The sequence below is a fragment of the Pipistrellus hanaki genome (assembly GCF_964339955.1).
Source record: "Pipistrellus hanaki genome assembly, chromosome: 9".
In the NCBI taxonomy this organism is placed as follows: Eukaryota; Metazoa; Chordata; class Mammalia; order Chiroptera; family Vespertilionidae; genus Pipistrellus; species Pipistrellus hanaki.
In genome coordinates this window covers 42182583-42196350 of record NC_140511.1, presented here as the reverse complement: position 1 = coordinate 42196350, position 13768 = coordinate 42182583, and the positions used below count along the sequence as shown (strand labels likewise).

The 13768-nt window shown below is 46.1% G+C and overlaps 1 protein-coding gene across 3 annotated transcripts; it reads right to left on the bottom strand.

The window, feature by feature from the left end:
• Window positions 1-267: 267 nt before the first annotated feature.
• KCNE3 (potassium voltage-gated channel subfamily E regulatory subunit 3) lies at window positions 268-11392 on the bottom strand. Of its 3 annotated transcripts, none has more exons than XR_014795895.1 (3): window positions 11254-11391; window positions 5076-6342; window positions 2359-2493 (listed from the first exon to the last, which is right to left on the bottom strand). XR_014795895.1 is itself a non-coding variant. In XM_084893772.1 (2 exons), the coding sequence occupies exon 2, from the start codon at window positions 2452-2454 to the stop codon at window positions 2155-2157; it is 300 nt and encodes a 99-aa protein (XP_084749898.1). In that variant the 5' UTR covers window positions 2455-2493; window positions 11254-11392; the 3' UTR covers window positions 268-2154. The 3 variants fall into 3 exon arrangements, 1 of the variants encoding a protein (XP_084749898.1); XR_014795896.1 differs by having other exon boundaries at window positions 5076-5225; XM_084893772.1 differs by lacking the exon at window positions 5076-6342 and having other exon boundaries at window positions 268-2493; window positions 11254-11392.
• Between the last annotated feature and the right edge of the window lie 2376 nt (window positions 11393-13768).

Here is a 13768-nt window from a genome sequence, read left to right as displayed (position 1 = left end):
CAGCAGGTCTCCTCCTTCTCCCTCAAGAAGAGATAAGGAAAGGTTTGAGCACATATGGGTTTAGCACAGATTTTTCAGGGAGTGAACATAATTGCTCAAGGCAGCAAACATGTTCTGTGATCCTCCATGCAAGAAACACATAGGCATTAATATACATGCATATATGCATAGCCCGTGGACACTGACAACAATGTGGTGAAGGGTGTGGTGAAAGGTGGAGAGGGAGAAAGAGGGAAAAATAGGGATATCTGTAATAGTGTCAACAATAAAAAAGAGAAACACATAGGCATTTATTTTTACTTTTTAAAAATAGAAGGAGCCCCTCCCCCTTATTATACAAGTAACATACTTATAATCAAATAAAACAAATAGTACATAACATTTTAAAGTAGAAAGGGAACATCACCCATAATCCTTCTCCTCAAAGAAAACTGATATCAAAATAGTCTTTCAGGTTTTTGCTATACATGAAAACATATGCTTCAATAGGGCCTTTTGGAGACCCCCCTCGAGATTTCTTAAATAGAAATCAAACCAAACAGTGGGAAGTTCTAGCCTGTGGTTTGTAGCTTGTAAAGTGTTCACCTGCTGATATTCGGCTGTTTTTGGCTCACAATCACAGCAGTTTTATATGGTTCAACCTACTGTACATGAAGCCTAGAATGTCAGACCTGGTTTAGAGACTTTCAAGTCTAACAGCTTCACTGTGCTGAAGAGGAAAAAGGATCAGAGAGAGAAGAGTCTAGACAGTGTCACATGTCACATTAGTGGTAGAATCAGGGCTGGCTCTCTTTCCACTGAACCAGGTACCTGCCTTGCACACCCTGCTGCTTTTAATAGAATAGCCGTCCAGGTATGATGATAATCTTGTAGAAGCAGATTTCAGCTTGGTATCAGAAAATTTCTCACATAACTTAATCAAAATGGAAGAGGCTGTATTAGAGGTCATGAAATCTCAATGCTGGAGTTGTGGCTGGGAAGGGCACCCCAAGACGTGGCTGGAGAGTCACATGAACCATGGAGCTCATGAAGCTTAACATTCAGAGCCCTGTACACACATGGCTCCTCAGGTCTTAGGAGGGGTCCTAGGAATGTATTAACATCCTATATAATAAAAGGCTAATATGCAAATCTACCGAACAGCAGAACGACTGGTCTCTGTGACACACACTGATCACCAAGGGGCAGAGGCTCAATATAAGAGCTGCCCTCTGGTGATCAGTGCCCTTCCACAGGGGGAGCGCTGCTCATCCAGAAGCTGGGCTCCTGGCTGGTGAGTGCGGCAGTGGTGGCGGGAGCCTCTTCCCCTCTGTGGTAGGGCTAAGGATGTCTGACTGCCGACTTAGGCTGGCTTCCATGGGGAGTGGGCTTAAGCTGTCAGTTAGACATTCCCTGATGGCTCCTGGACTGCGAGAGGGCATGAACTTCATGCACTGGGCCTCTAGTGGTAATATACTTTTGTAATAATTGCATAAATTAGGATATTTTTAAATTCTTTTTAAGGAGGGCCCCCAGAATTGTATGACTTTTAGACTTTGATCCACTCCTGTGCAGGACAGTGCTTTGAAAAGCACTGGGCAAGGAGATCAGAGTTTCTGACTTGCACTCATGGCACTGCTCTGGCCCAAATGGACAGCATGGCACTTGCCCTGCTTCCCTTACAGGGGGGTAAAATCGCAAATGTTAAATGGGTTGAAAAACATAAAATAGGAACAAAAATAAGTAAGTAACATTGTATTACCTGTAATATGGGATAATAATCGCTGCTTCTCATGGTCACTGAAGATAACACACACACAAATGTGTCCTCAGTACATCTTGTTTTATTTCCCTCTGTTGCAACTTCCTTTTCTCCTTCCTCAGGTCCAAACCCCCAGCCCTCAATACTCCAGCCACAGGACCAGTCATTGGTTATTATCTTTTACTTCTTCTCTATGATTTTTCAGTTCCCACTATCAACTCTATCTTTGATGGAAAGAAGTCCTGTTCCACAAGGCCCCTCTCCTCCCAGCCCAATGATGGCATTCCCCTAGCACTGTTTCTTGTTGATCTTACAGAAAGGAACAGAGGCCCGATGAGATCCATGGCTGAATTCTGGAGGCCCTAGAAAATAGTCCTCAGCTGTCTTGATCTTCAGCACCCAAGTTCCTACCATCAGATCATAGATACGCGGTTCTTGATGTACATGTGGTAGGGGTCACTGCGCTTGTCCACTTTGCGGGAGCGGGTGTATCCCAGGATGAGACTGCCCACAGTGGCAGCAAACAGGAACATGACAAAGAGAATATACATGTAGGAGTTGTCATGGCGGCCAGGAAGGTTAGCCCGCTGCTCCTCCGTCAGGTTGTCTGGCCCTGTCCGGCAGAGCAAGTTGCTGTGAAGAGTGGCATTTAGAGCCTTCAGGACAGCGTGCAGACTGTGATACCAGGGCTCAGTCCCATTGGTGGTCTCCATAGCAACAGGGATTTAGGTGGGGAAGACTTGGAGGACACTCTGGTGGCACAGAAAGAGGAAGGATAGTTTCCATTACCTGCAGCTTGACTGATCTCACTCCTTCAGATCCAGCTAAAATCCCACCATCACAGTTTTATTCTACTTGTTTACTTGTCTGTTTCATCAGTAGACTGCAAGCTCCATGAAGGCAGGGACTATGTTTTACTCACTGCTATGTATAAGCCTTCATGACAGCACTCAATAGATGCTCAGTAAGTACCTGTGGAATAAAGCCTTCCTTGGCCATTGTAACCCATATATCTTTTTAAAAAAATTTTTATTCTATAAATCACTGAGCTTTAGGCTAGAAGAAATTTAGGGGTTATTTAATCTAACTCCGTCATACATACATACAGGGAAACAGAGAGCATAAGTGGCTTGACCATGATCCCAGAGAATATTCAGAGGCAGAGTTTAGACTGAGTCCTGCTTTTTGATGGCTAGTTCAGAGTTTCTCGACTCTCATGCCAGCTCTTGACAGGACCATGTGGCATTATTGGAAGTATTCCCCAGGACTCTCCTTCAGCACCATTCTTTTTTTTTTTTTTTTTTTTTTTTTAAATATATTTTATTGATTTTTTTACAGAGAGGAGGAGAGAGGGATAGAGAGCTAGAAACGTCAATGAGAGAGAAACATTGACCAGCTGCCTCTTGCACACCCCCTACCAGGGACGTGCCCGTAACCAATGTACATGCCTTTGACCGGAATTGAACCTGGGACCTTTCAGTCCGCAGACCGACGCTCTACCACTGAGCCAAACCAGTTTCAGCCAGCACCGTCCTTTTTTTTTTTTTTTTTTTTTTTACCTCATAGATACCACTGAGATGTTTGGAGATGGCTTAGATTTCACCTTACCTAGAACCCGAAGCTAGGCCATTTGACCTCTCAAGCATCCTATGCTGCAACCACTCTAGGTATTCCTACCTATTTAGGATTTTGCTGAGAAGGATTCTGTAGAAAATTGTATTGGAAAGGAATGGCTGGGGAAGCAGGGAGAGACTGATAACCCCTGCAGGCACTGGAGAAGAGAACAGGGATGGGCTGGAGGATGGGGAGTGACAGGGGCACTAGGTCTGGTTTGGGGTTTTACCTGCCCCCCAAGAGAGAAGACTCAGCACCTCAACTATCCTGCCTTCTGACACAGTCACGGCATATCTGGCATATGATAGGTGATGCTAAATGTTCCTTTTCCTTCTTTTGGAGACCCTTAGTCTATAATATAGAAAACCATCCTAGCCTTGTGTCCTAGTCTCTAAAAACCATGTCATTCCCTTCAAACAAGACTCTACACCCACTTCCTTCTGGAAACCTTCACTGAGTATTCCCTACCCCTTAACCATACTCCACAAGCTTTATTATCACAGCCTTCCCTTGGCCCAGCACTTACACATAAGGCTTTGTGTGGCTGTTCTCTTGTTATTGATAAAGATATCAGCAGACCACATGCTTCTGGTCAGCAGAGCTGGGTCTCACCCCTGCATCTATAAGGCTATCCTGAGATTGGCTGGGAATTCTCCTTCCCTGGTGCTCTAACCTGAGACTGGCTGGGTGCTCTCTATTCCTCAATAGTCTTGAGTAAATATGGCAACCAGAAAAGACTGGTTCTAAAGCCCTCCTTTATCTAGGTAGAGCTGTCAACCAATCAAAGATAACAAACTTGTTTATTAACTATAAGGTCTCTTTCCCAGATGACGGTTAGTTATGACTATGATAAAATTCATAAAGAACTCTAAGAATGCAGAAGTTGGGGGGTGGGGAAAGAATCTAAATAATACAGTCCAGGACTGGCCCACATTTCCTACAAGGCCTTTGGGGCCCCATGCTATATGGCACTTAGGCTACCTTATCTGGATGGAGAAGGGGAAAAGAAAAAGGGCTTGCTGAGTTAAGACCCAGGAGGTGTAAATTCTCATCTACTACCCCTCTTGTCAGGCAACAAATCTGTGCCTTTTCCCCTCATAGAGGCCAATGGAAATCAGGAACAGCACAAGGAAATTAATGGCTCAACCAATGATTCAACCAGTCATCATTTATGAGGGCTAACTCTTGGGTAGGCTCAGACCCAGCCCCTGTACTGTGGGCACATTGCCAGCTCGTCTATAATATCAGGGGACAAGCCAGCTTCTACAGGGGCTTAAGAAAGAAGAGATGGATTTTTATTAGGACTTAGAAAGTGTTCACAGTGCTGGAGGCATTCCAGTGGACCTTGAAGGTTTTCCAGGAAGCAGAAAAGGCAAGAAAAGGAAACAGATGAACAAAGGCATGACAACAAGCAAGCACATAAAATGTTTAAAGGAATGGAAAGGAGCATTAGGAGGTTAGAGTATAGGATGTATGGAGGGCTATGATAAGATGTGAGATGGAGATACTGGTTGAACCTGATCATGGAGGGTCGGGAGTGCCAAACTGCAGATGTAGAACTTTATATGTAGTTGGGGGAGAGCCATGAAACAGTGCTTAAAAGGGGGGTGCAAGGACCAGATCTGTGCTTGGAGAGGACACTCTGGCTGCTATGTGGACTGAATTGAGGGCAAGATTTAAGGCAGAAAACCCAGTGACAAGGGTCCTTTGGAAGACTCACCAAATACCAGGCAAATTCCTCTGGTTCCGAGTTGGCTTCAGGAGTCTCCTTCTGAGTGCCCTAAACCTCCTCAGCGCCTCACCCTCTCTAGGATGTCTCTGGACACATTTGTGGTCTCAGTATTCGCTTCGGGAGTTGGGAGGCCCAGAACTGGAAAGCAGGAGAGGGGGCAGGAAAGGAAGGAAGCAGACAAAGAAAGACCTTCAGAACCTGGGTGAATCACCCAAGGCTGGGCCCCAAGGGTTGTGCAATAGCCTTGCTGTGGGCTTTGACCCCCCTTCTTCTCCTCCTCTTCCTGCAGCAGCTGGGCCAGGCCAGTCTAGGAACTGTACGGTGGCCAAGGGACATCTGATTGCTGTTCCCCAACTCCAGGCCCACAATATTTCAATTGGGTGACTTCATGAAGAACCTCAGTTTAACATGTAAACTACTCAGGGACCAGCCTAGAACATTCCCTTTCTCAAGGGTACTGGTGTCTTAGCGGGAGCCTCTGAAAGGCTGAAAGGGCTGGAGAGCCAAGGGAATGATACAAGTGGTAGAATGGCAGTTGGCAGTTGGGTTGATATTTTACATAGGAACAAAGGATATTCACAATAGCTTATTTGGATATACTGGCTATAAGCATGGTGACAGCATCAACACTACCTGTAGCATAGCTCACTGTGAAAATTAAAGAAGAAAATTACTTAGTGTCTGGCACCAGACATTCCACAGACATGGTGGTAGTTTTATTTTTGTGGAACAAAGGTTGGCAGGGCCCTCAGAGTCCATCCAGTCTAACTTCCCTCGTTTTACAGGGAAGGAAATGGAAACCCAAGGAGCTGTCTTGGTTCAGCTATTACGTGTGTGAGTTTGGGCATGTGACTTCCCTTTTCTGGGCCCCAAGCTTCTGTCTGCATCTATAAATTGAAGGGGGTTTATTATAGGTTCTGGCCAGCTCTAATATCCCAAGAGGGTACAAATCACAAAACCGATTAGATAGGCTGGTGGGAAAAGCATTTAGGGGACTTTGTAGAGCCTCTCAAATCATAAGATAGAGAAGGTTGAAGACTTTTTCCTCTCAAGTTAACATTCTGAGCCCTGGGACCAAGTTATACTTGCTATTCCAGCCTAGAAAAACTGAGAACCAAATTGCTTGACTTATTCATTTTTCCTCTTAACAGGAGGAGACAGGGTCTATGCAGAAAGTGGGGATAGGGGAATAGGATAGGCTCTGAGGTAAGATTCAGTGAGAGGACTTCTCTGTGTAGACCTGGATGCTTGTAGTCTGATGGGAAAAGAAAAGAAGCCACAGTTACTGATTTTTCTGTGCTGCATTGGGGTGGGAGAGAGGGTCTGGGTGTAAGGACATTTATCAGACAGCTGATAAAGGGACAGGTTGGTTCTTTTTGACCTGCCTCTGGGTCCCAGGTTGGTGATCTGGCAGTTGGCAACATTTGGAGTTTTGTTCCTCTTTATGAGCTCCTTGGCTTCAAGATAGTCACTGATTATGAAGTTCATAATGATAAGGGAGACAGCTATTACCCTGCAGAGTCTTTAACTTAAAATAGGAGATAAGCCAGTTAGGAAGGAAATGACCAAGCTGAAAGAGATTTTAAAGATCATTTAGCCCTGGCTGGTGTTGCTAGGTGGTTAAAGCATCAGCCCACACATCCAAGGATCATGGGTTCAATTTCCAATCAAGGGCATGAACCTGGGTTGCAGGTTTGATCCCTGGGGCACATGCAGGGGACAATCAATTAATGTCTCTCTCACATCAATGTTTCTCTCTCTCTTCCCCCCATTCTTTCTCCATCCCTCCCTTCCATTCTCTCTAAAAAAATCAAAGGGGGGCCCTAGCCTGCTTGGCTTAATGGATAAAGCATTGATTCCGGTCAAGGGCATATGTCCAGGTTGTGGGCTTGATCCCCAGTAGGTGGTGTGCAGGAGGCAGCCAATCAATGATTCTCTCTCATCATTGATGTTTCTATCTCTCCCTTCCTCTCCCTTAATCTATGAAATCAATAAAAATATAAAATAAAATAAAAAGCAAAGGGGGAAAAATCCTTGGGTGAGGATTAACAACAACCACCAAAAGATCATTCAGTATCTAGATTCTAGGCCAACCCATTCATTTTGTAGAGGGGGAAACTGAAGCTCAGTAGGTAAAGTGACCCATGGAATGCTGTTCGGTGCTCTTTTTTGCTACTAATGACAGAATTCCTTGACATATGAGCTGCATATCACACCAAACACAGCCTGCTTGTGTTCTGGGCATCATCTCCTCTAACTCCATGACCACAGATTCCTGCCCATCTTAATTGAGGATCCAGTAAGGGGGCAAAGGTGGTAAGTTTTGGAGGAGTTAACCTTCCTAGAGTCTCCTCTCTCATGGCCCTTTCTGCTCCAGACCTACTCCTGGTCCCTGAAAAAGCCAGACACACTTTCTTCCTCCACAGACTTTATGATTTATCAGTTTATTCCCTAAATATTCTGTAGTTGAACTCACCCGACCTCTAACTTGGAGATGGAGGCATACAGCTGTGATCTAAAGTATTAAGTGGGTATCTTATTGACATTTTCTTTCAGATTTTTCTGGGGGAAAGTGAACCACTACTATTGTTTTTTTTTTTTTTTTTTTTTTTTTTTTTTTTTTTGGTTTACCCATTGCTCTATTTTAGCTACACTTTTTAAAAAATATTTTAATTGAACCAAAACCGGTTTGGCTCAGTGGTAGAGCGTCGGTCTGCGGACTGAAAGATCCCAGGTTTGATTCCAGTCAAGGGCATGAACATTGGTTGTGGGCACATCCCCGGTAGGGGGTGTGCAAGAGGCAGCTGGTCGATGTTTCTCTCTCATTGACGTTTCTAGCTCTCTATCCCTCTCTCCTCCTCTCTGTAAAAAAATCAATAGAGTATATAAAAAAAAAAGAGGAAAAAATATTTTTATTGATTTCAGAGAGGAAGGGAGAGGGGGAGAGAGATAGAAACATCAATGGTGATTGAGACTCATTGATTGGTTGCCTCCTGCATGCCCCTTCTGGGTATCAAGCCCACAACCCAGGCATGTACCCTGACTGGGAATTGAACCCAGGACCTCTTGATCCATGGGACAATGCTCAATCCACTGAGCCACCACAGCTGGGCTCAGCTACTCTTAAAAATGAGTGTCTTTAGTGCCTGGAAATGTGATAGAGGCAGAGTGCAGGGAATACAGAGATAACTCCTGGAATGCACAGTTTTTCCACTGGTCCTTCTGGAGATTTTGTCACCACCGTGGATTAGGGAGCCAATGGATAAAAGAAGAGTTGCAGGAATGGATCTTGTCATATAGTTGGAAGGAGATGCAGGAATAAATTCTGAACTAGAAGGGATCTTAAAAATCATGTCATTGCTGCAACCCCCTCATTCAACCAGTGTGAAGGGGGCTCCCCAGAGAGGAAATCACTTAATGTCTCATAACCTAGGAGGGGTGGAGCTGGGACCAGAAATAGTATCCAGTCCACAAATCTTTCCACTATAAGTTCTCTGTTATCTATAGAACAGTCTGATCTTCTCTACTTACCATTTAAGTTCCTTTGAATGTGACCCTGTCTCTAATCCCATCTTACCACAGCTTCCCCAGTGTCCTGTAGCCCATGGTACTGAGCTACGGGCCATTCTCAAAACATGCCTTGCACTTGTACACCTCTCTCCTTTGCTCATGCTGTTTTCATAGGCAGGAATGCCCTTCCTCTTTTTATCTACACAGTGAACAATATCCTTTAAGAGATAGCTCCAATGTCATCTATGTAAACTCTCTCCTGAGACACCCCTTCCTACTCTCTAGCTAGTTATTCACTCCTTCTTGTTCGTTCCTATTAGAGCATTATGCTGTACTGAAATTATATGTCTGAGTATCTATATAGAATCTATCTATTCATGGTGAGGTATGAGGACAGGTACCTATCATACATTTCTTTTCATTTTTAATTTTAAATTTTTATTGACTTTAGAGAGAGAAAGGGAGGAAGAAAGAGAGAGAGAGAGAGAGAGAGAGAGAGAGAGAGAGAGAGAGAGACTGAGAGACTGCTTCCTACATGCATCCAGACCAGGGATCAAACCCACAACCCGGGTATGCGCCTGACAGAATCAAACTGCCACCTTTCGGTGGATGCTCCAACCAACTTAGCCACAGGGACCAGGGCTGTCATACATTTCTTTATTCCCTGGGCTTGAGCACATAGCAGGCATTGAAGAATAAATTAATCAATGCCTTTTCTTATTAGACCATCCCTCTCCAGTACACCCATGCACATTCATGCAAACAGCTTACATTACTTAAGAAACAACTTCAAGGGCAGGCCAAAACAGATTCCATTTGGTCTGGAAAAGGGGAGGCTCAAAGGAAAGAAACCATATCAGTCTGGTGGGGAAGTGAGTCAGGGCTTTGAAACCCAGACATTCCCTGACCTGGACCCCATTCAATCCAAAGGGCAAACATTCTTGGCCCCCAAACACCGGCGTGGCTTTGTAACCCTCTTTCCCGTGTACCTGCCCAGGGTGTGCCATACACACACACCCACCGCGCTCACGCAACTCTGTCACTCAGCCGGTGATCTTGGCTTTCAAGTGTTCCTTTCATGGTCCTAATCTTGGCTTCATGCTCGGCTAAGTGACCTTGAGCACTGCACTTACGTTCTCTGAAACTCATCTAAGGGATGGGGATAATTACCCCTGATTACCTCCCATGGGAACTCGGGGAGGCATTAGTGGGGAAGGTGTTTTAGAAAGTGCAAAGTATTATTTAAACATAAGAGATAATGATTGGGCAGTCTGGTCACCCTATTTCTTTACCCACCCAGGTATCTCAGTATTACCAAGAACAGCCATCCCTGTGTCCTCTATGAGCCCAGAGGTTCATATTATTCCCCGTGGTTCTTCAGAAGCCTTCCTTGTTTTTCATCCTCTCTGATCAGTCCTGTAGTCTCTTTCCATTTAGGGGTACCATTCTACAGTCCTGCCAGTGATGGAGAACACACTAGAGTGGGAATCAAAAGACCTGCCCCTGTTTGCCAATGTGTCTAGCCGTGTGTCCTGGTTAAGTCACTTCTCCACTCTGGGCTTCATTTCCCCCATCAGCAAGAGGGGGTTTCTCGTGTTGCCTAACTCTCGGAAGGTATTTTGAGCATCTACCCATTCAGTATGGATAGAACTGTGTCCTGAGAAGTGTGGAGTGAGTGAGGATGAAGAAGGTTGTTGGTTATTATCTCAAGGAGTCAAGAAAATGCAAAAGCAGTTTCCATGGTGCCAGCATCAGGCCCCTTCCATTTGGAGAAGAGCAGCTGGGTGCCAGGAGGAGCTGACACATTTGCAAGGCACCCGCGTAGGTGAAGTGGAGAAAGCCCTGGCAGAGGAATGAGGAGACTTGGGTTCTTTCTGTCCCCTGGTGTGACCCTGGGCCAGTCATCTCCCCCTGGGCCTCGGTTTCCACATAGAAAATTGGTGAGGAATAGGTTGTGAGAAGGAGATACTCTCCATGGGCCATCACACAGGGTCTGAACTCATCATCTCCCTTCTAGAAAAGGGAGTCCTAGGTCTAGACCCCTAACCCCTCATGTCACATGGAGTGCCTGGGCAGCGGGGCCCAGAGGTCCGTTTTATGGGTGGTGACCCAGGGAAAGAAAGCACAAGGCATAGACCAGGTGAGCGACTGGCACAGATTTAAAACCCATAAACTAGAACTTGGCTCCGGGCTCCCAGCCTAGACCTATGTTATTAGCAGCAGGAGACGCTTTGGGGGAACCTCCGGGCATTTCCCAGGACTGGGGCGCATATAGGGAGTAGCCAGGAGGCACATCAACTCTTGCAGAGCAAGCGGCTCCGACCAAGCAAGAAGGCCACTCGGGGTCCTGGAGTGCCGTTTCCCCGGGGCTCTCGCTGCTGGCCCGCGGGTGTTCGCTTGCAAATCTGTGCATGTGGGAGAAGCCTTCTGCGCCCTCCACAGGCCCCTCACGGTGTCTGGGCGGGGAGAGCCAGGAGCCCAGCTCAGCACTCCCACCTGCGCCCGGGAACCCCGCTGCGCTGTCCTGGGGCGCATCAGCCTAGATTCTGAGCCGACCCCCCTCCTTGGCTCCATGGTCTCAAGAGAGGAGAAAATACCTCATTTCTACCCATCTCCCCGCCAGCTCAGCCTTCCCAGCCCTGCGGGTGCGCTTTACCTGTCTCTCCCGCAGGGTCCAAGGCTCCGAGGGGCGTGGGCCGGCTTGTGGGACACCGCGCCCTGTGCTGGAGGCTGCGCCGCTCTGCACCCTTCGTTCAGACGGTCCTTCTGTGTGCAGCCCCTGCCCAACACCGCCCCGAGCCCCCTCGGCTTTGCTAACCGACCAGCACTTGGCTCCCTTTTTCCTTCCTTAGGGCGTCCCCTCCTCCGGCCCCGCCCGCCCCCAGCACACCCCCTTCTCCCCGCGCTGGCTTCGGGCGCCTCCGCCCAGCTGCACGGCCTCACCCCACTGTGGGCGCCTACCCTTCCGTCCCCCGCAGCGCTGCTTCCTGGACCTGCGGCGGAAAGCCTCCCGCTTAGCTGAGCTCGCCCAGCCTGAGGCCAGTCTCCAGAAAACGGAGCTGAACACTGGGTGCTGGTGTTAGCAGGCTTTGCTCCTAGTGGCTGCGTGGTGGTGGGCAAGTCACTGTTTCTCACGGGGTCTTGGCTTCCTTGCCATTAAATAGCTACAATCCTGCATGCATGCTTCACAGGGTGGTGGTTAGGGTCAGATGAGATTTTAGAATCCAAAGTATTAAAGCCAAAAGGTCACTGATTCTAACATAGAGGCCCAGTTGAGGAGACAATGGCCCAGGTTCACCAAGAAAGTTGTGGCAGCACTTAGACTCAGAGTCCAGGCAGCACTTTCTCTCTCTCCTTCACCCCAACTGATGTCTCCTTCCTCCAAGACTCAGTGACTCCTCTCAGTCCAGACAACTGGTGTCCAGCCACACACCTCACTGGTCCCTGACTCAGAGCACCCTTCACTTTCTGGCCACCAGGCTCACTCAAACTACTGTCTGGTGGTGACTCTGCAGGCTCCAGAAAAGAGAAGCAGCTAGGGACAGCTGGGAAATGGGACGGGGGGGGGGGGGGGGGGGGGGGACACGGGGGTCCAGGGCAGAGGAGTGGACAGTGGCTGGGAGCAGCCTCTCAGGGACTCTGTGGGAGTCCTTATCAGTTTCCTCTTTATCAGCCTATGGCCTTGGGATAATTAATAACAAACAGGCCAGCTCTTGCTCCCTTGCAAAGACCTGTTCTGGGACATCTAAGGCACATATCCTCAATCACAGAATCACAGACTACATCTAGGAAGTGCTATCATTTTAGAAAGACCTACCACATGGAGGGCGTGTTGAATCTTCATCAAAACATGTTACTTCCGTTTCATCTCTGTGTATTTTGACCCAGCTACAACTTTAAGTCTGGAAATCACCACTCAGAGGGAAGTCCTCTTGAGCCTGATCTCAAATTTCATTCTGCCTAAAACTCACCTTGGAGCTTATTTTAGGAAAATAGACTTTTGGGTTCTACTCCATAGGCTCTGATTTGGAATGTAGCCCAGAAATTAACTTTTTTTTTTTAAGATGCCTAAATGATTCTGGTGCAAAGTGGTTCTTGAGAACAGTTTTGAGGAAACAGCCCTGGCTCAGTTAGGATTCCTTGCCACATCCTGCTCAGGGCCTTCAGTTTAATCCATAGGAATATTTATTATATTAGGTCGGCAACTAAGTAATTGCGGGTTTCCCACATATATGGCTTCAGTTGAATTTTTAGGTTTGCAGACATAGTACAAATGTAAAACACATTTTGTTATTTGATAGTTGGCTATTCAGCTGTTAATCAGTAAAAAAAGTTTTTTGATCTGTTTTGTAGTTTTCGTTTGGCATTCGTTAAAAAATGGAAAGTCAAAAGGAACATTTTCGTCATATTTTGCTTTTTTATTTCCGCAAAGGGAAAAACGCATCGCAAGCTCATAAAAAGTTATGTGCTGTTTATGGTGACGAAGCCTTAAAAGAACGGCAGTGTCAAAATTGGTTTGCCAAATTTCGTTCTGGTGATTTTTCACTCAAAGATGAAAAACGCTCTGGTCGTCCAGTTGAAGTTGATGACGCCCTAATCAAAGCAATAATCAATTCGGACTGTCACAGTACAACACGTGAGATTGCAGAGAAGCTTCATGTATCACATACATGCATTGAAAATCACTTAAAACAACTTGGCTATGTTCAAAAACTCGATACATGGGTTCCTCACAAACTGAAAGAATCACAGTTAACGCAACGCATTAGCAGCTGCGATTTGCTAAATAAAGTTATTTAGTTCCATGAAAAAATTGTCTTTGATTTTCTTTTTAAAACCCGCAATTACTTAGTTGCCGACCCAATAGTTATCAAAAGTAACTATTTTCCCACCTCATCTGGTAGGTTGTGAATTCTTTTAATATAGGGATTATCTCTTGTTCTAATAAAATGCTAGTATTAGAATCATAATCTTAGACTCACACATCTGAAGAGTTCTAGAATTATTTAGTGATAGAACCTAGGTTGGAAGAACTTGGAGTCATCTAGTCAAATCCTTTCCTTAAGAATCCTCTCTATCCATTTTGATGTGAAATTATGCAGTTTCTTTTGCACTCCTCTAGTGACGAGAATCTCATTGCCTCGGAGGCAGCTAAGGTTCTGATTATTAGG

Bases quoted from the DNA above. Each gene is read 5' to 3' on its own strand.
- KCNE3 (XM_084893772.1), bottom strand. From the start codon at position 2,454: ATGGAGACCACCAATGGGACTGAGCCCTGGTATCACAGTCTGCACGCT.